The 22,614-nt window shown below is 42.0% G+C and overlaps 1 protein-coding gene across 1 annotated transcript in view; it reads right to left on the reverse strand.

Moving 5' to 3' along the window:
- The window catches only part of ITPK1 (inositol-tetrakisphosphate 1-kinase), a 128,965-nt gene that overhangs the window by 10,659 nt on the left and 95,692 nt on the right, over nucleotides 1-22,614 (reverse strand). The window contains exons 5-6 of the mRNA XM_066612185.1: nucleotides 3,152-3,250; nucleotides 2,683-2,723 (exon numbers count right to left, since the gene is read on the reverse strand). Of these exons, the coding sequence (XP_066468282.1) occupies nucleotides 2,683-2,723; nucleotides 3,152-3,250 (140 nt within the window). The remainder of the gene's footprint in view (nucleotides 1-2,682; nucleotides 2,724-3,151; nucleotides 3,251-22,614) is intronic.

Here is a 22,614-nt window from a genome sequence, read left to right on the forward strand (position 1 = left end):
TTTTCATTCTTTTTATTATGGGGTTAGGGACACCTTCTGGAGCATTTGTTGAGCTCCATGTTCATCAGATCAGGACCATGCTGATGGTCTTGCAATCCCCTTTGCCTGGCCTTCAATAGGTGCTGAGGCACATTTGCTGGTTTATGAGTAAAAATGCACACACAGCTCAGTGTGTGTATACATTTTCTATGTCAGTTTTGGTGGAGACTTCCTTCGAGTGCTTTTGGGGGCCCATGTTTATGGGATTGAGACCATTCTGGTAGCACTGCGTTCCTCTTGGCCTGCCCCTTGTAGTGGCATGAGACATGGTTGCCTATTCATGAGTAAACACACACATGCAGCTTAGTTTCACTTTCAAGGCTAAAACGTTTCCTTGCCAGCTATCAGCTTGGCAGTGTGTACCATCAGATCAAAATAACCAATTACTGAGGTTATCTCTAGGTAACTCAGCATATAGTTAGTCTGTGAAACTCCTTGCCACAGGATGTGGTGATGGCATCTAGCCTAGACGCCTTTTAAAGGGGATTGAATAAATTTCTTGGAGGAAAAATCCATTACGGGTTACAAGCCATGATGTGTATGTGCAATCTCCTGATTTTAGAAATGGGTTATGTCAGAACGCCAGATGCAGGGGAGGGCACCAGAATGAGGTCTCTTGTTATCTGGTGTGCTCCCTGGGGCATTTGGTGGGCCACCATGAGATGCAGGAAGCTGGACTACATGGGGCTAGGGCCTGATCCAGCAGGCTGCTCTTATGTTCTAGGTATGTATATGTGGTACTTTGTTAAACATTTATCCCTAGACCTAACCCCAGTTGACAAAATACTGAAAGTCTCAGTTCTCACAATAGTGCTTTGTTTTCCTCTTGAAAATGCAGTGACTACTGATGCTGTAGTCAGCACATCAACTGATGAGACACATCATCAGTTGTGCTACGCAAAGTGCATTTTTTAGTACAATCTTCAGAAGATCTCACTGAAGTATTTTCTGTTTTAAGCAGTCTGTGGAGCAAACCATGAGAGGGGAAAGTCATACACAAGGACAAAAACTTACTTGGCTGACAGGAGAACGTAGCTATGGGAGAGAGGTCATGAAGAGCTTCTGTGCATTAAAAATTATTACTGCACTGTCTAAGGGAAAGTTCTGAAAAATCAGTTCTGCTCATTTGCAGCATGGCTCAATCTGAACACAAAAAAACTAGCGATAGTGGGTGCCAACACTGTAATTAACAAATCTGGCCCCTCAACAAAATAAGCTTTGCAACTGCTTTCACATTGTCCCCTTTTAAAATAAAGGTGAATGAGTATCAATGAATAAACTCAACCAAGACTTGATTTTCCAGTATATATCCATCTTCTGCAAACTGCAGAGCCAGATGGCAACCCACTGTGACTGTCTCTGTTCTCAGTGCTCAGATGAAATTTAAGCGAACACTGAACAAAGCCTGATTCTTTTATTAAGTCTTGAAAAAGGTTGAATAAGACCCAAGATATATTGGGGCAAGATTTCACAAGCTGAATAAGCATTCACAAGTTTGAATGAACAGTGTGGGTTGATAATACAAGCTTCCTTGTTCAACATTTTTGGGTACCACAGCTTCCATGCACAGAATCTACTGCCATAACTGTGTTGACACTTGGTGCGTTCTACATATGGCTCCTTTTTTTTTATGGGCAGCAATTTCTATGTTCTATTCATTACCGACTAATCACAGAAGTAGTTAGTAAAGAGTTGGACTCCAAGGAAACTCATAGTGGTTGCACACACTTTATTGTTGCTGGCTGGTCAGCTGGCACCCATAACCTAGCTATTTCCCCAACATGTTAGCTTTGCGAGTGCAGAGGTATTCCATCTTTGAATACTTTCAAAACAAGCAGCCTGAAATCTACTTCTCTGATGATAGCCTGTATTGTGTGTTCTGCTGGAGGTGTGAGCTCCAGATCTCGAAAGCAGGATTTCTTAACCTCTTAACGATTACACACCCTCAATGGATTGCCTAATATGTCCCCATACTCCCTTTGCCAGACTGTTGAAATCATCGTCACCACCAATCCTATTAGGTACCAATATGACTTCAAAAGATGTCAATAGCTTGGTTTAAATTACACATGGGTAGCTAGTAACAGAATGCCTCAATGCATATTGGTAACAGTTATAGTTAGAGGTGGGAGAAAATGTAAATTTTTTTTTTTGCAGATTTCAAAGTTTTCATAAATTAGAAGCAGAAAGCAGTGTTATGTGTTTTTATTCAAAACTTATAATATAATGTATATCAACTATACATTATAACCACTTCAAAAGTGTACTAGGTAAGTGATATAGGAGATATAGTGTCAGTAGATGCAGCAGCAGTTGCTACTTATGCCCCCCATTAAATAATTTTAAAAAACCAAATAAAACAGTTTTAATTTTTTTTTTGCATGTTTCAGGGTGCGGTTTTTTGTTGTTGTTGTTTTTTTTTTTACAGAAAATTGAGAAGTGCAGAAAGCGGTGTTATGAATTTATTTTGTTATCAGTTTCCTCCCACCTCTACTGTAGTTATAGTTAATCTAACATCATATGAAATATGAAAGAAAAGTATGTTTATAATTCATGGGCAGCCGCCCCCCGCCCCCCCACCCGCCTTCCTGCCTTGACCCAATCATTATTTGGCAGGAGGTGCATCCCTATGTAGATACTTACCTCATGAGAGTTGGTTCCATGGGCCACTCTAGTCTTACAAACTGCAAGAGCAAAACAGAAATTCAAAATGTGAGTACAGAGCAGAAAAGAACAGGCACAAAAAATTGCAGTTTCTAACGTAGTCTAGTAGGATAGTAAGGGGAGGGGCTGCAGTTCAGTGTAAAAACTTGGACGGCAGCTGCCATTCAGCATAGATAAAAATGAGCTGCACAGACCAACAGTCTGATTCCATGTAATGCAACTTCATGTGCAAAATATATATAAAGCGGTTGTCTATGAGCCAAAATTCATCATCTGTCATTCAATTACAGGGGGTGTGTCAAGGTCCAATCCACATAAGACAATGCCATCAATATAATTGTAGGGCTGAGAAGGAAGGATCAAAGACAAAAGGCTTCCGCAAGAATCCCAGAGATTAATACATAATACCTAGACTAGTGTGTTGACAGTGTAAAGTCTATTTACATACTGAATGGGAACGCAATTCCATTCTTCTCTATTTGCTTCAAGGTATCATCTCCACAGGCACTTGTCAGCTCCATAAAGGGAGGAGAACAGATTCTCTCATCTGCAAAACAAAGAAGAGGGTCAAAGAGATGCCTATATTATTCAGGATATGCTGTTTGGCTTCTATCCTACAGCGACTCTTCTAGGAACAGAGGGGTATTTTTCACTTCACCTCTGAAAGATTTGTGTGAGCCAATCAAAATCTGAAATTAATCAAAATCTACGTTCAGATGCAAAGAGAAAATGATGGTGCATGCAAAAGCTGAGAGGGGTGAGCTAAGAATTGGGGTTACTTCTTCCACAACTCCAAACATGCCCCTGCAATCTGACTGACATGCATCATCATTCTCACGTTACGCCTGTTAAATATTTTCAGACACGAGAGTGAAACAGTGCCCTACCTCCAGGAGTGGAAAGGAAAAAACACAGTTCTAAGCAGCACAGAATGGAAAAGATGGCAGCCAGCATTTCTCCCCTCCCTCCCCGGAGGCAGAGAGAAGGTTACCGCCTCCCTGCTCAACTTCACAGCTGCCATAATCCTCGCATTGTTATCATACCATCAATGTACATAGTACATGACAGAGTAACATGTGGTACCTGAATCAACTTACTTTCCCCCTTTTAAGGACGTCATGCCTATTAGGAGTGGAAGGGTCCAATTCTATCCAACTTTCCAGCACCGATGCAGCCATGCCAACAGGGTGTGAGCAGCATCCTGCAGTAGGGAGGGCAGACACAGAGGCCTCTTCAAGGTAAGGAAATATTTGTTCCCTGACCTCGGGGTTGCAGCTGCATCGGTGTTTGGAAAGTTGGATAGAATCGCACCCTAAGTTACTTTACAGAATGACAGAAAGGTGGTACATCAATGAAGTACAGCATACACCACCACAACATACAGATTCAGAGTTGGAAGACGCCAAAAAGGTCATCAGGGCCAAACCCTCTCTTACATAAATCATAGCTAGGTTCTCCATATACCAGGGCTCTTGGAGCAAAACTGACAACTGGGATCATAGCAGGAAACAAATCAAGTGAGCAAATGTATCTCCCACACCCCGCCCTGCCCAACAAAGAGCTCCAGATATGCAAAGCCACATGAAAGAGAAAACACAATTTTAGAAGCAATTATAATCATGTACACTGCTCTGAGCTCCTCGAAGGAAGGGTGGGATATAAGTACTGTGATTAAAAAATTAAAAAGCAGAGAATGGGAGTCAGCAACAACTCACTGTATGGTTTTCCCTCACAAGCAGAAAAAAAAATGAAAAGCAATCACTTCTGAAACATCTAGCTGTACCCTATTTACTTAAGCCTACAGAATCACAGGAAGCCCGAACTGCCAAATTCTGATCTTGTTCATAAACCAAGCTTCAAACTGCAAGGTTCAGGCATCTGAATTTTAAGTATCTGGGACTTCCCCAGCCTTTAATGACTATATGGTGGTCTACTTGAGAGAGGAGAGAAAAGTTGGAGCTGTCAACTCATACAAGATCACAGTTCCCCTTTGATGCAGTTTCTCTCTTCAAGTTTGCAGCGCTGACATTATACAGTTCCTACAAGTAGATTACTTTGGCAACAGGATTTTTGCTGCTGGCATATCATTGGAACCAGAGACATTAGTTAATGCTGCTAATTAAATCAGCTCTATATGTGAAAGGCTTTAGGATGGGGTGGGGAGAGATAAGACTCTGGAGTTCCGATCCTTAAGGCTCTCTCCTAGTATAATGCATATTTTATAAGAGAGACACAGGCTAAGAACTTGCAAAAACACAGGCTGACAGACAGATTGATGAGGTTGAAAAGAATCTTTTTTTAAAAAAAACAACAACCCAAATTAAAGTTTCCCAGGCTTCAAAGCTTTTGCCTCATTGGTGTGATAAGACAGGCACCAGAATATGAAAGTGACAGTACTACGGTAATTATAAGATGCTGCCAGAAGAAAGTTCCTTAACTTGTATTAACTTGAGGACTTGCACTTTGTTTAATTGAGATACATGGGAACACCTCTGGCCTTGGCAGAATCCCCATCCACATGCCTGCAGCTAGCAAATCTCTCTGCTGAAAGCCATGTAAATTCAGAAAATTGCCTGGTTCAACTTCAACTCCTTCTCATTTGTCCTCCATGCAAATACCAAGGAAGAAAGAATCCTGAATCTTGCTAACCATGTGTATGCAACTGTGCATTTTCAGTATTCACACTATGACATACCTGCCTGACCAAATTAGATTTTGATTACACACACTTCAGAAAATGGAAAAAATAGGGTCATTAGCAAACATTTACATTCATGCAGATAGTACAACCCCAAGTGGAGGCAGCAGACGCCATGTTGTCATGAGTCCTGATGCATCAGCAACAGGAGCAGTGTCTCACTTGCATAGCGTGGGTGGGGATGAAATTGCCAATTTCTCAGGGCAGAGAACAGAACTTGAAACTACGGATTTGGGGAGACGCATTCTGGATTTCCCAGAAGTGCAATTCTGACTATGCTTTTGACCTTAGCTTAACTTAGAAGAAGAAAAAAGTCACATTAGTACTTAATAATAGTGATAACGGGAACTTGGTGTCAACAAGATACCTTTGCAAGGAACACCCTCAAATTTCTTAAATGTTAACTTGAATGATAGTGAAAGACCACGGTGACACTTGTCAATTGCAATAAATATCAAGACAATTTAAAACTCTGTAGACAGATTAAAAAGAAAAATGGTTAAAACTAGAATAAGTGAGTTTAAGGCAATTTGGTCTTAAAGCCTTCAATGAAACCAGCCAGGCTTGAATTCAAAGACTTCAAGTTTAAGCGATTTCCAAATTGAATTAAAAATGATGCACAATCTGAAACAGAGGTGGGTCCCCATAATCCGCATTCATGAAATACCATGTGAAATGGACTCTGAAAATGTCTTCTGAGAACACGCAGAGTACATTTCCCTTGAAATGAAATAACCGTATGCTGTTCCTCAAACATAGGGGACCGCAGGGCAGGATTCCAGATCTATGGGGCTTGATTACAGCCAAGCCTGGCACTTCTGAACCTAGGAAGGCGCCTTATATCAAGTCAGACATTGGTCCATCTAGCTCAATGTTGAACACACTGAAACTTGACCTTTTGACTCGCTACCAAAAGAGGTCAGGGATTGACCCTTAGACCTCTACATCCAAGGCACATGATCTTCCACTGAGCTTCAGCCTCAACCCTAAACACTCAAGCTTGAGCTAAAAGCTCAAGCTTGAGCTTAAGCGCAATACCACTAGCCTGTAGTATTTTCTCTTCCAAACAAACAGACCTTACTTTTTGGCAGATTCAGCTGAAGAGACTGCAAGTTTTGAGATGGAGATAGCTAAGGAGTAAAAAGAAGCCCGTTTGTCATCTGCCCATAGCACAAAGGAAAAGCAGAACATGAGAGGCATATAAAATACGGACATAATTGAGAGCATATCTTGAAAGTAAAAACAGAGACCCAATTATGTCATATTACCCCAATGCTTGAGTAAAGTGTCACCTATACCAATCCCCCCCCCACAGCAGTCTCTCATATCCAACTGCAACAAGGCTATATTGTGAAATCTTAACAGACTTTCCAGCCACCCACATAAAATAAAGATTTCCCCATGTGATAATCAGCAGGAGAAAGAACAAAAGCAGCAACAACATGAACTGACAGGTCAGAATTGAGGAAAAAGCAACAGCAGAGGATGGTTTAGTTTGTCAGAGACTTAGGTCATATACGTACAATGGACCCACGGTATCTGCAGATTTAACTCACCATTGATGCCAGCAGATCCTGGAGGCCAAATTTAAAGGGCTTTAAGAAAAAGCATGCCAAAATTGGGTTTCCTTCCTTTGCACTGCCAAACAGCAGTTTCCCGGCCTCCACAGCTATTTTTAGGCCTGAAAAACCCACTTCTGGGTCACTTGGAGGTTCCTTGCTTCTCCCAGCCTTGCCCCAGAATGCCTTGTCCCATATGCATTTTGCTGTGGGGGAGAAAAACTCTACTCCCTCAAGCTTCTGCAGCAGCAAGAAAGCCTTTGGAAGATGTAAGAATATTTAAGAATTTTCTATTATTACTTATTTTGTGGAAAAGATCAAAGTAGCTTACATAACAAAGGCAATGAGAAGAAGGTTCCCAGGGCTGGCATGCCAACAAAGTAGCTGTCTCAGGTGTCCTGTGCCTATCCATCACCTCTGCAGCCACCTCACCACGCCTATGATCACTGCTGATGGATAACAGCCAAGTTATTGCCGCTCTTGCCACCATCATCACTGATCCTCTCCTTCTGGCGACCCTGTCCTATCACTCTGACTTTTGAAAATATAAACAGTGGAATGGGGCGGGAAAAATGGATGGAGTATGGTGGTAGGTCACTCTAGTTAGAGCACATACCTGACCCCCCCCCCCCCAAAAAAAAAAACACACTACACAGACTTACTGAAATTTTGCAAGGATCTTATCTAGGGCCACCTCTACATTTTCTATGAGCTTCACATAATTAATCAAACACACACATGGTAGGACTAGGAGAAAACCTTCTAAAAATTATCAAAACGTGATTAATAGTACATTAATTTTGAAATCAAACTTCAATTACCCCTAAAACAAAAACCCTAGCAACTAATTTTGATGACATTTAACAGCCTTCATTCTTTCAAAGAAAGCTTATGACTTTGTAAACTTCATCCAATCCTGAAGCAAATTTTAAAAAGTTACAGTTTATTTCAATAATTGAACTGCTAAATCAAAACTGCTAAAATCATAACAAAGGCATTCAGCCTTCCTACAGTATGTGATTCTTGAGATTCATTTTACAAAGCAAGTACAGATCAAGCCTCATTATCCACAGGGGTTCTGCTCTAGAACCCCCATGGGATAAAAAAAAAATCAGTGGATATCTTGCTCCTCTATTGTCACCCCAGAATGCATTGGTATAGACACTAGACCACATTCAGCTACTAGTAGGGATAAATAATGGAATCTAATGGAATGAAATTATAATTATTTAACAGTGCAAAGTTAGGAAATTGGATTTTGGTGCTTCCCCCCCCCCCTTGTTGCAAGGCATTTAAAAGTGGTGAGTCAAATCAGTGGATACTGAGGTCCCACCTGTAGTATGAAAAAACCAGTAGATCAGTAAAAAAAGGTCCAGTATTGTAATATATTAATGATAGCAAGTCAAGTTTCTAGTGTGGGCAAAGCACAGCATACATATTTAAAGCTAGTGCTATGCTCCGCATGGGGAATGGTGTGGAATACACTCTGTTGTCAACATCTGAAAGAGCTAGGAAACTTAAGTCAAAATGACAACAAAAATCATCCCTAAGGCCACAGAGCTATCCAATACACTATTTTAAAAAAGCTTCTGTAGAAGGGCAAAAAGGAAAAAAAAACAAAACACATGGCGTCATCATTACCTAACAATGGTTGTAACCCAATGGCCTTGTTTAATTCATTCCGTTCCACTAGCCTGAAGTAATAATCAACTTTTTAAAATTCCAGGCATTAACAGCAGCTGGGTACTGTTAAGCCTAGTTGCATACAGCATTCACACTCCATTATAGGCAAGGCAGAAGTTCTTGCATCGAACTAGGAAACTGCCCTTGGAAACCTTTCAGTGAAATTCTAAACTGCCAAAATTAAGCCCTTAAGAAGGTTTTAATCTATAACAGAGATACATAGAACTACTATCCATTTTTAATAAGAAACCCTGCATTAGATAATTTCCAGAGGGGGAGCTGAGATAGTCTCTTGCAGCTAACCCAAAGACTCTTATGACACCTTAAAGACTAACAAATTTATTGTGGAACAAACTGTTGTGGTCCAGTCCAGTGTTTCCCAAGTTGTGGGTTGTGACTCCATGGGCAGTGGGCCCAATCTGATGCTTTTGGTAGCGCTGCAATGCCTTCTTGGGAGGCTGCAGAGGCCTCTTTCGGGCTGTGCCGGGTTCATGGCCTACTTTATTGGCCTCCACAGGCCTCTGATTGGAAGTGACTGGAAGCGGTTTGAAGCCCAGGGTCACACAACTTGGAGCCTCCCAATAAGTACAGGTGTTTGAAAATGGTGTTATTTTACTCAGAAGTAAGCCCAGTGAGTTCAGTAAAACTTGGGCTATAATCCCATTTTATTCACCAGAAACAAACTTCTCTATCAATAAGGCACTGTGGTGCTGCAGGGAGCATAGAGTCATGGTGGATCGCAGAGCTGAAAGTTTGGGAACTGCTGGTCTAGTCCCACTAATGCTCACCAAGTCCATTTCTTTTCAGCTATAACAATGGTGCCTATTGGTGAGAAAGTATTTTCATATCTGTTTTGTAGATTTTGCCTTTGGAGAGCAGTGTTTCCCACCAAGAGCAGCATAGTCAAAGGTCATCTGGGAAGAGCAGCAGTTTGAATTCCACTCAAGGGAAACAAGCAGCCCCTTTCATGAAGGATGTTAACAATGAGGTCCTTTCAACTAGCGCCTCGATCTGACAATGGACTCAAGGGACTGTACAATACCTGTTACAAGCTGAGAGGTTTTCTGTAAAGGCACACACATGCAAAGGCCTCAAAATTATTCACAGCAGCTCAAGACAGACTGTTACTACCGCCAATATGGCGTAATTAGCGGTTCATGCTCAAATGTTTCACAGAGGACAAATAAAGGAGTGTTTGTTGAGTAATGTAGCCTCTGGTCCTGCTAGGAGCTCACCCAACCCCAATGAGAACCACTAATTCTTTTATGAAGTCACATTACACACTTGGGTTTTATAACTGTATGTAACATTTTTTCCTCCCATTTGAAATATTTATATACTTGTATATAAAGTACAATTGTTTTGAGGAGGCCCAACTCCAGCTTCATAGAGGGTTACTGGCATCCTGGCCTAGAAGGCCCTATAACTCTTTCATAGTGGAAGAGAACCATTGAAATCCCCCCAAGCCATCACAAAGAAATCTGGGAAGCTCTCTAAGCGTGTATAGAGCTTAAGACTATACAGGCCACCTCCGACTTGATGGGGTTCTGCTCTGAACAAGGACCAAGACGGCAGCACCTGTTCCTGGCAAGTGGGCACTCTACTAGTTCAAGTTCCAGGCCAGCATCAAACTACACTAATTCTAATGCCAGATACGAATCTTGGAGGCGTTGACTAATGTAAAGAAAAGGGAGGGATTGTAGCTCAATTACTGTGCACACACGCAGAAGGCACACACACAGGGAGGGATTGTAGCTCAATTACTGTGCACACATGCAGAAAGCCCCAAGATCAATCCTGGTCATCTTCAGGCTGGGGAAAAAAATCCATCTGATATCCTGGAGAGTCACTGCCAGTCAATACACACAATACTGAGCTAAACAGACCAAAGGTCTGACTCAGAAAGCAGCATAAAGTTTCTTGGAAGAAGCAATGAGGATCAACCTTATCTCACAAAAACGTGCCTTCACCTCCAGTTATGAGAAGCTCTTATAAAGTTTAGTTTGAGGCTAACAAAAGGATCAAGAAAAAAAAATCACTGTGTAGCAACAGGAGAACCCTCTACATTGCAGTGAAGTTAACTTGCTTCATGACAATTTAACTCACATGGATTTATGTTCGTCTAACAAGAGAATCTGAACTGCAATATAAAATAAATCAAGGAGACAGCTGACACTCTGGCTGCTTTTCAAAGAAGAAACACAGTTCAATTCAACAATCTAGACACTTCTCACCACATTTCAGCACTGCTTGTATAAAATAAGATTTGATTTATGGGACAATTTATTTCCTCTCTGTTGAGTTACTTCATATCCCTTCCTAGACTTCCGTTTATTTTTCTTTTGAGTTGGAGACTCAAATTTAGTGAAATGCTCAGCTAAATAGGAGATATCCTTCAGTTTCAGCATCATCAAAAAGGGAGCCTTGCCTATATTTTTAAGAAGCTTGATTACAGATGCTTGTAGCTTATTGCTTTCTACTGAAAGAACAACAATCAAAGAACACAGTTGTACAACACAGTTGTAACACGCAACCGAATAAGTAGTACACTGTACTGGAATAGGGAGAAGACATTTTTCATCTTGTGAATTATTTAAGATGAGCATTCAGGGATTTTGTCTATATAGTTAGATGAGAAAGAAATGTTCTCATCTCCAAAATCTCTGCATGAGAATATTAAGATTTCTGTTATTGCTGTATTTTCTGGCATGTATTTTATTATTTTTGTAAGAGTGACTAAAAAAGAATTTCTTTTGCTCTCTCTCTCTCACACACAATATTTGGTATCGAAACAGCTTTGTTGAGTTCACAGAACGAGAAACATAGTAAATGATGCAATACAGGGGGGCCCCTGTATCTGTGGTTTCCATTAACCACAGATGCAACCTTCTGAGCACCCTCCAAAGGAGAAGGAGCTCTGCACCCCTTGCCTCTGGAGGCTCTTCTGAGCCCTGCAGAGGCCATGTGTATCCACCTGCAGACTCTACGGGGCTCAGAGTGGCTCTTTAGGTCAAAAAGTAACTTCCTATTTTTTTTTTTTTTTGGGCAAAACTGGAAGTGACTTTTTATGCCTTTAAAAGGCATTATATGAGGGCTGGTGAAGCCCCAACTGCATGAGGGGGGTTCACATGAAGGTTTCATATATGCCCCCCACATTCTCTCTTCATCTAGATGCCAGGAAGAAAACTGGTCTACAAACCTTCTCAATATCCAGTTTTCAGAATGCAAGGAATTTTTTATTGTTCTGAGGTTAGGTGTGCCCTCATGCTTGCAGCCTGGAGTTGGAAAGCCTAGACATAGATTTACTGTCTTATGGAAAACAAGATCAAAGCAACAAACTAATATTCAAGTAGGGCAAAAATAAACAGGAGTTTGTTTGTTCAAGTAGTGAAATAGGAGGACTTTGAAGAGATACCTTGTAAATCTGACAAATACTTTGTTAAATTATTAACAGCGGTTCATCTCTCAGTGTTTTCCGGTATTATCTTTAGATGCAGAGTTTAATTGCTTTGATTTATTTGTGAAATCTTATCCCTCAAGAAAGAGCTGTTCTCCAAATATGCAGCAAATAAGAGAACGTGTTTTTTGTTCTACAGATTTGCTCTCTGGATTTTTCTTTGGGCACTTTTTTATTACTCTTTGATCCTTCCTGACTCAACCATGACCATACTCCACTCTTTCTCCTTCTTAGTTCAGAGAGGAAAAAAAAAAGGATTGATGAGAAGAACTGAGGTCGGTTAAGTCACAATTTTGTATGCAGTTACCTCTTAACAGCACATGGTAAGGATAAGGGCTAGCTTTCCTGTCTAGGCGTCCGCACCCGTTATCCAAAGAGTCACTTATCTGCAGTTCTCCGTGCCCCCCATCCATTACTAACTGTTGCATTTGTGTTTGTTATGTATGCCAATAAAGGTCTTATCTACTGTTGTCTTTTACCATGGTGCCAACCACTCATGACTCTACCTTTGCATAGAATGTCAAAAGAGGCAGTTGCTATCAGACTAACAGTCGCTAAGAGAAAGCTAACAGGAAGCTGGGAATGTATGCTGTGCGGAAATGGGGGGGAGACACTTGTACCACCTGAATTAAGCCTGAATAATGTCTGACACATTCTGAAGCTTTCATTTTATGGAAGGGATTCCATGGGGGTAAGGGAAGAGATTTAGAACTGAAAGCCCAGGCATAAAACATACTCAGAAACTGACTAGTTAGGTCCCAAGCCTACCCAACTTTCTAGCACTGATGTGGCTGTGCCAATAGGGTCCTGTGGTGGGGGTGCAGTCACAGAAGCCTCCACAAGGTGAGGGAACATTTGTTTCCTTACCTTGGGCTGCACTGCAACTGCATCTGTGCTGTAAGTTGGATAGGATTGGGCCCTTAGAACACATGTTCTGAACTATCACATGGGTCCAAATTCATACTGTAGGTCAGGGGTCTCTAATCTTTTTGGCCAGAGGGCCGCATCAAATATCTGGCGTGGTGTGGAGGGCCGGAAAAAAAATTTAAATATAAAATTAAAATAGATAAATTAGAGATGGAACATAGATGAGTGAATGAATAAATGGGCTCATTCATTCAACCTCTCTGGCCCTCAGAACACCCTCCAGATGCAGCCAGAGCACAGTTCTGGTCATGTTCAGTTGAGTGGGCCAGAGGCTTTCAGGGAACAAGAGGCTGGTCTCGGGCCAGACAGAGGCTTACCATGGGCCACATCTGGCCCACGGGCCTGGGTTTGGAGACCCCTGCTGTAGGTGAAAGATGAACTATATATCAATGCTGCTTGTACTGAGTCTAAGCACTGGCCCATCTAAATCAGTGCTGCCTATTTTGAGCACCTAGTTCAGAGTTACAAGAGCTCTCACCCCCCAAACACTTCCTTCTCAATGGACGGCTTATGGTAAGATGAAGAGTCCCTGCCTGACCTATACCTGGATAGGCCAGTTTCCTACATGCAAGGAGTATTGTGTATCATGAAAGAATTCAAACACGCAATCACCTGCCTTCAGTTTGAAATACAAAGGTTAAAGAAGGGCTGTACGGAGTGAAAATTCTGAAAGTCTAGCACAGATCTAAAGTATGCCTCTAGCTCAGGGTTTCCCAAACTATGGGTCACGACCCATTTGGTGAGTCATGACCTGAAGTCAGGTGGGTCACAGAAAGATGTGGGCCGCCCTCTTGGAAACTGGCAAATTAGGCAGCCGGTGCCATCTTGGAAGCTGGAACTGCCTTTGCCTCAACGTGCCTGTGTGTACTCAAAGCTCCTCCCAGGAGCAAACAGGCGGCTTGCACAGGCGCACAGGAGTGAGTATGCTTGCTAAGCGTCCTAGAGAGTGCTGCTGGATTATGTTGAGGTGGGTTGCAACCTCTCCTTGCATGTCTTTCTGTTTGTTTTGCTTTCTCTTTCACCACCTCCTTCCAGCTCAAGCTCCGCCCTGTGATCCAGCTCCTCCTCACCCCCCACTTCCATCCAGCCCAAGCTCTGCCCTTCCCTCCCCCCTCCAGGCACTTGAACCTCAGCAGATCCCTGAAGTGGGGGAGGTTTAAATATGTGTTAAGGTTTAAATAGGTTTTTCTCCTTAAACTTTGCTATTGGAAAATGGCTGAGAAATAACCCAATAAAAGCTAATAAAATACCATGAGATACTCTCCCTTTAATACAGTGAAGAGGTGGGATGCTTGGCAGCAATGGACTATTTTCTCTTGTCATTTGCAGTTTGTGAACTACCAGGTGAGAACAGTGATGTCACTTCCTGCTTGATGATGTCACTTCCAGCCATGACATCGCTTCCAGGTTGATGACATCACTTCCGGTGGGTCCCAGACAGATTGTCATTTTGCAAAGCACAACCAGTCTAAAAGTTGTGAGAACCACTGCTCTAGCTTATATACAAGATCCTTTTCCTATGAAATAACAGATTCACCCCCGCCACACTCACACGCATAAACTTTTCCTCATAATAAGGTTATGAGAATTAAGGAGACAGAAATCTCCGAGTGCTCTGCAGTGTGACATTATACAGTAGATCAGGGTGGGCAAAAAATTTTGCAGGAGGGTCACATCATCTGACACTGTCAGGGGCTGGGAAAAAAATAATTTAATAATAATAATAATAATAATAATAATAATAATAATAATAATAATAATAATAATAATAATAATAAACTTTATTTTTATCCCGCCCTTCTCCCCAAAGGGACCCAGGGCGGCTTACAACATATTAAAAAAAAACAAAAACAGATTAAAACATAATTTAACAGATAAAAACATATTAAAAACACATTAAGAGAAACCATAAAAACAGTAATCAGATAAAAGTCAGAATAAAAAGAGCATAAAACAGCAGTTCAAGGAGGAATCACGCCTGTAAAAAACTAAAAGATGTATAAAAGATGTTAAAAAGGCCACAGAGTCAGAAGGCTTGTGTAAACAAGGTCTTCAGGCCTCGCCGAAAGGTCTCGAGGGAGGGAGCCATTCTCAAGTCAAGGGGAAGGGAGTCCCATAACATTGGTGCCACTACTGAGAAGGCCCTATTTCTTGCCGCAGCCCCACCTACCTCTTTAGGCAAAATGCAAATTTATTCAGATTTGCATTTCAAATCTGAATAAATTACATATATTTACATGAATGAATACATTAGAGACTGAACTTATACAAATGAATGAGTTTTGCTGAGCTTATTTATAATACGCATGAGAATGATAATACAGGCAAAGCAGAACTACATGATTACTATGAACTGTTTGCCACACACCTCTTGCACGATGAAAGCATACAGACCAAGCCAGTAACACATGGAGACATAAGTTGTTCAGAGGCAATGGGGTATGTGTGTGTGTGTGTGTGTGTGTGTGTGTGTGTGTGTGTGTGTGTTAAAATAAGGCCCAGGGAAAGCAGAAAACACATGGAGACTATAAAAGGCCTTGCTCTAACTTGGCCCACTGTTTGCATCTGGCAGTTGCATCCAGCCGTCTCAGACCAGCATGGGCAACAACAGTCTCCAATGGCTCAATGGAAGCTCAATGGAGATTGGCGGCTCCCTGCGGGCAAGGAAGTCCCCGAAGGCTGCAAAATGGCCTAAGGGCCAGGATTTGACCACCCCTGCGGTAGGTGCTTTTGGAATAATCATCCTTATGAGAGTTCTGGAAAGCTAGCAAATGAAGATTGCATATAAGAATCTGCATCATTTCATAAGAGCTGTTTTTCCATTTTGTAGATGTGAGACACCCAATATCAGATTCAAAATCCTTTTCATTGATTTAAAAGGTGACATCACACAGAAGATTTAAAAAAAATTTCAAAAACTGCAGACATACACAGGAGGGAATACTTCTAAGGTTGCAACCCTATACACACTTACACAGGTGTCCCACTGAATTCAACTGGACTTACTCTGGGGTAGACATGCATTGTATTGATGGGTGTGATAGATTTTTCTGGGATAGATTTGGGCATTCCCTCAAAACAAAAAGCCACGCCTTTTCTCCTTTTAGAACTGTTCATCCATATGCAAATTCATGCATACTAAAAATCAATAAAATGGTTCAATCTAACACCTTGCAATTCAAGAGTTAAGATTTCTTTAAATCAGGCAGCAGCCCTAATCCATACGCCTGTTGAAGCTTGTCTGGAAACATAAGAGCACTCCACTCTCCCCTCCCTGCTGTTCCCAATCCTATGTAATAGATGCATTTATTCCCATGCAATTGTTTTGTTGCTGAAAGAACATCCTGTCCCCAGCACCTGTTTCTTCAACCTCCATGAATAATGAATTTGCAGCAAAATGTGTCTGTCAGCTGGTCAACATGCTTACTTTTTTCTTTAATATACCAAAGCTCTTTCAGCACGAAAGGATCTTTCTCTTCTCTTTGTCCTCTGCTTTGGGTTGTGTGCTTCTGCTTCAGAAGAATATGATTATGAGTTTCACTTTCTGTACGAAAAGCAAGAGGGGACCCTATTTTGGTGAGCGGGTTGAAGAAGTGGAAAATTCTTTTCAGCCAACACCCACTGAACAGAAGACTACCATTCGTTCACTTCTTATGTTCTTGATCGCCAAAGGCTCAAATAATTGATTTTTCTCCTCTACAGTGTTGTTGAATTTATTACATTTTGCATATTGCAAAGCTGCCAACACCTCTTAAAGTCTCTTCAGATGGACAAATCCTTTTCAACTAGAAATGTTTTAGACGAACAGACTGAAACACAGCTCAGCAGCAGAACTGGTTTTCAATGCTAGATCACTGTGAAATGGATGCTACTACATCGTTCTTTAATCAGAGATACCACTGCTTCAGATCCTACACTCGCATACTTTACTATGATAGTAGAGAATATAAAATCTATCCAACCTGGAGGTTGATTCCTAAATGAAAGAATAAAGGATGACCTCCAGACAGTCTCATGTGGTTAGGCATCAAACCCATCTCCAGTCAGATCAGGAAAGAGCTGCAGAATGAAGAATGGCAGGCCTTTGAGACCACAAGGCAAACCTACCATGGATGGTGCTCCAGGTACAAGGCCTTACCAAATGACCTGCTCTTGCTTGCTGCTGCTCAGTAGTCACTTTGTTAGCGTAGCCTTCTAACTCCCCTTTTGGCAAGAGCTTGATGGTGGCACACAAGCTGAATCCTGGCCCAATAGTTCTCAAACTCCAGTGGATAGGGAGATGCTCTTTACACTCTCACATAATACCAGAACCAGGGGACATCCACTAAAGTTGAGTGTTGGGCGGGTTAGGACAGACAAAAGAAAATATTTCTTTACTCAGCGTGTGGTCGGTCTGTGGAACTCCTTGCCACAGGATGTGGTGCTGGCGTCTAGCCTGGGCGCCTTTAAAAGGGGATTGGACAAGTTTCTGGAGGAAAAATCCATTATGGGGTACAAGCCATGATGTGTATGCGCAACCTCCTGATTTTAGAAATGGGTTATGTCAGAATGCCAGGATGAGGTCTCTTGTTATCTGGTGTGCTCCCTGGGGCATTTGGTGGGCCGCTGTGAGATACAGGAAGCTGGACTAGATGGGCCTATGGCCTGATCCAGTGGGACTGTTCTTATGTTCAGGTTCAGAACCTACTGTAGAGTTAATACAACTGACAAAGTACTTCCACAACCATCCAGCGTAACAAGTTGCAGTGCTCTATTTGGGAGAGTTCTTTTCTATGGGTTACACTCCTCTATTGCAGGGTTCTCAAAAGCATCCTACTGAAAAACCAACGACAAGAGGAGTGCTGTTTGGTTTTCTGCTATAAATAATTTTGGGGAGAACCCAGCTGGAGGACAGAGGAAAAAAAAGCATAAATTTACAGAAAGCAACTGCCTTGACATTATCTAGTCAGCCATCTGCTAGAGTTGTGCCTATGGAAACTTTTGGAGTCTGTAAATAAAACAGAATAAGTAGAAAATCTAAAAACAAACCTGCTTTGCTTTGGAAACAGACATGACCTTTCTTGGTTACTTCAATCACTAAAGATTCAGCCCCATAAAGCTCTGAAAAGATGTGGGGATTCTCAATTTAGAAACATTCCCATAAATTGTGTTATCTGCCTTACAATAAATTTCCCACCCTAGAAACTAATTTAACAAATGTTAGGGATACAAAAATCACTTTTGTATCCCTCACAAGAAAAGGAACTACAATAAAAGGGGAAGAGATGAGATACCAAAAACAAGACATTCCCTGCCAGTAAATGGGCAGGATTGGTTTCACAATGAAGCAGTGGCTTCAGGAAGCAGGTTCCAGAGGTGGTGCTTTCCCCTTCTTCTGGGGCATTGAAAGAAATTAAACTCTGGTCTAGAACATGAACTTCATTTTGCCTGTTCAATTAAGATATAACAATACTAAACATACTAAACACTGATAAATGGCAAATCCTTACAAAGGAGGATAAGCATTCCCATTACCTGCCCCAACAGAAGAGCCAAAGACCTGCCCCAGGATGAGAGGGACTGCAGCTTTCCTACCACAGCAATGAGAAAAACTGCTCCAAGTCAATCTATCATTATTGGACACCCATCCTAGGAAAAAAGAGGTGGCAATCCTGAACATATGTCTGTGCCGCTGTTTAAGTCTAAGGTACATTGTCCAATATACTTGCTGAAGTAGAACAATATGGGTCCAAAACACACAGAGGTTTGGACAGGCAAGCCTGTCCATGAAAATTTAAGTAGCATTTTGCAAAACACTGCAACATCACTACCCAATCTTAACAACAACTTCTCCTTGGCCATTAGTGCAAATCTCAATGTATGTATTTGGTGCACTAATTACCTGCATTCCAAGGAATTCAGGTTGCCATACAAAGACTTTTTAAAAAAAATTGTAACCCTAACCTGCCTAACATGTCCCAAACCACTCACAGGATTTCATGCCTGAGTAGAGAGAGGGCTTTGTTATGGTGCCATCTACAAAAACCACATTCCGGAAGGCCCCAGGTTCAATTTTGAGTATCTCCACATAGAAAAAGGATCTTTAGTAGGCACAAGAGCTCTTTGTTTGAGGAGGCCTTAGAAAGCTGCTGCCAATGATAAGACAATATCAAGCTAGGAAGACCAGAGGTTTGACCCAGCAGAAGATAGTTTTATATGTTTTCCACATTCAACCCCAATTTAAAATGGGTACTCTGATCTAAATGGGTACATGAGCTCTGTTCTGCATGTACAATCAGGGATTTTCAGACCACCACCTGCCTTCAAAGCTGGGAATCAGCAACCCCTAGGTGCATCTGAAAATGCTTTGCACCAGTGAGAGACCCTTTCTGATTCCTGGCCATAATGAATTGTAGTGATTCACTGGATTCCAGTGTAGTAATTCCATTGACTGGAAGTGAATCTTCTTCAAACCTCAAGGTTATGAGATAATAACCTTCATTGTTAGGAAAAAGGATTTTTTTTTTAAAGCCTCAACAATTTACATCCACTGAGAAGAATGATTAATATGGTATTTGGAGAGGGTGGGGGGGAAAGAGTAATTCAAAATGAGACATTCATGGAGACCTACTTAAGTGGGCATGCACAGAGTCAATGAGGCATTAATCTTTGCAGTAAGAATGGCACAACAATTAATTTAGAAAGAAGGGTAACTAGACATTTCTCAGGCAGTAATCAAAATTTCTTTTAAAACTCCTATTTTCTCAGATCATACTTCCATGGGCGAAGAGGGAACAAGAGGCTAAACTGGTTGGCAACGTTCAGTCTCGAAAGACTATGGTATAAGCCTATAGCACCCAGTATTCCCAGGCGGTCTCCCATCCAAGTACTAACCAGGCCTGACCCTGCTTAGCTTCCGAGAGGCTAGCTCAGCAAGAAAGAATGCTATGATCCCTCTCCATCACAAACAAGCAACATTTCTTAGAAAACAGCTCACAAGTTTTGCTTTGGTTTTAAATCAACTGATGAAGATAGCTATAGGAAAAATACAGCATTCTGGGTAATTCCAATCATCTAACTCGCTTTTCATGGACACAATTCCAGCACACAAGTGCCAGCTAATGACAGCCTATGTTCGTGGCTGGATTATCTAAGAACCTGATTTGTAACTGTGAACAAAGATATCCTCCCTTGGATACACAGCATGCCTAAATGTAAACCCTGTGATCTCTTGCCTGTATGGCACAATAATTGAAACAGGAGCAACCAGCACTTCCTGTAAGTGAAAGTTTTGTGAACTACAGCCATATAATGACAAAAGACGGGTGTATGTGTGCTCTCTTTCTCAAGCCATTTCTGCCCAACATTGCATATATGCAATAGGAACCAAATGTGTACACCTGTGAGCTAGGCAAAAGTGGGTTAAACTAAAAACCCACAGCCACACATAGATGATGCAAAGCTGTGTAAATGCTTGTGGGTAGGTGGGTGGTTGGCCGGGGGAAATAAACCAAATCAATATTCAAGATTTTCTTGACAGGCTCAACCAGTGGGCCCACATCATCAAGAAGTTCAATGGAGGCAAAGGTAAAGTCCTCCACACACTGGCGTCACTAGGGAGGTGCGGGCCGCACTGGGTGATGCGCCGGGGGTGACACTCCCTGGGGGGCTGACGCGCTAAAACCATGGCTTTAGGAGCTACCCCGTCATGCAATACACCGTTGGATGCAGAATGTCCAGCGGAATGCAATGCAAAAAAACCAGAACAAGATAGCTCATTTCGTTTAAAAGTTATGGCCAAAAAACTGGAAAGAAAAAATGCATGGAGCCCTATGGAAAGTGAAAGCGAGCCATATCGCGCATTTACTCGTGAGTAGGTGTACTTGCCATAGCCCTTTGGAAAGGGTAGGCTGAGAGTAATCCAACGACACCAGAATGGTCCCGATCCAATGAATGCAGCCCCAAAAAAACACCCAAGAAGGAGGTCCCCCCTCCCTCCCAGCTGCGAGTCTATTGAGCCCGAAACGAAGCCATGTGGCCGCGTTTACTCGCGAGTAGGCAAACTTGCCTTAGTCCGTTGGAAAGGGCAGGCTGAGAGGACTCCAACAACGTCAGAATGGTCCTGATCCAATGAATGCAGTCCCCCAAAACACAAAAGGGAGAAGGAGGTCCCTCCCTCCCTCCCAACTACAGTCTATTGAGCCCTATGGAAAGCGAAGCAGCCTCACAGTTGTGTTTACTCACGAGAAGGCAGGCGTGCCTTGGCTGGTGGTCAGGCCAGGCAAAGGGGAATGTGAGGACACCAGAATGGTCCCGATCCGATGGAACTGGAGCACAACAAATGCTCCAGAAGGCAGCCCTCCCCCCCCACTAAAAAGGACAAAAAAAAGAGGCTTGAACTGGTAGGAGAAAAGTTTTCTATTTTGCACTTGTAAAGCGAGGTGGGTCCTTATCTTGATATGCTTGAAACAGAAGAACTTTAAACTGGGCACTGGGGAGGGCTGAAGATCTCACTGGTTCTTTTTTTTGGGGGGGGGTTATTGCAGGCAGACTACAGAGAAAATTCAGGACTGGCTCCCCCCAATTTAATTATTTCTTTTATTTTAATTTAATTATTTATAATTATTTATTTTAATTTGCTTGATGATGTCACTTCTGGCCATGTCATCACTTCCAATGGGTCCTGGACAGACTGTCATTCTAAAAAGTGGGTCCCGGTGCTAAAAGTTTGAGAACTGCTGCAATAAGGTGTTAGTAAGTTGACATGGGGTGTGTGTGTGTTGTGTGTGACTCTACAAGTTTTCAAAAACACTAAAATCAGAGTTTGGAGGAATAATCCCATCATGTTATATATCAATCAATGCGTAATTTCATGCAGAATGCAATGAAAAAAACCACATTGAAATATCTGTGTTCTAACAAAAGGTATAGCCAAAAAAGCAGTGGGGGCAGGGCAATGGTACATCACCACGCCCACCACCTGGGGCGTTGCCCCACCCACTCCATGGGCTGACGCGCAGGCCTCCCGCACCGAGTGACGCGAATCCTAGTGATGCCACTGCCTCCACATAGGAACAAATCATCAGAGGCACAAGTACAGGGTTGGGGGAGACCTGGCTTCATAGCAGCATTTGTAAAAAAGATCTTGATGTCTTTGTGGACCACAAATTGAACATGAGCCAACACCGTGGGGTGGCTGCAAAAAAAAAAAAAAAAGAGGGGGGAGCCACTGCATTGCAGGGTTGCATTAAAAGGAATAGCTGCAAGAACAGATTTTAAGACACCTAAAATGGCACTTCTGAAGGTGCACATCAAAAGTATATAGCCAAACAGCAAAAGCCTATAACAAAAAGGACATCAGACGTGTCTAGCAAAGATACGTACTTATGTTTTGTCTTTGGTCTGTTTAGCCAAGATGGTACATAGGCAGTAGACACTTGAGTGGGGAGGGGGGGAAAAGGAGGCGGCCAGTTACAGCCGATACATTTCCAAAGATGGTGGTGAGGTCAGAAGATCTATGACATTTAGAAATGGGACATCATTTTATGTAACAGCTCTAGTTATTACATACAAGCACAGTATATGCCATGTCAGAATTTCTAATACAA

The sequence above is a fragment of the Tiliqua scincoides genome, chromosome 1 (assembly GCF_035046505.1).
Source record: "Tiliqua scincoides isolate rTilSci1 chromosome 1, rTilSci1.hap2, whole genome shotgun sequence".
Classification (NCBI taxonomy): domain Eukaryota; kingdom Metazoa; phylum Chordata; class Lepidosauria; order Squamata; family Scincidae; genus Tiliqua; species Tiliqua scincoides.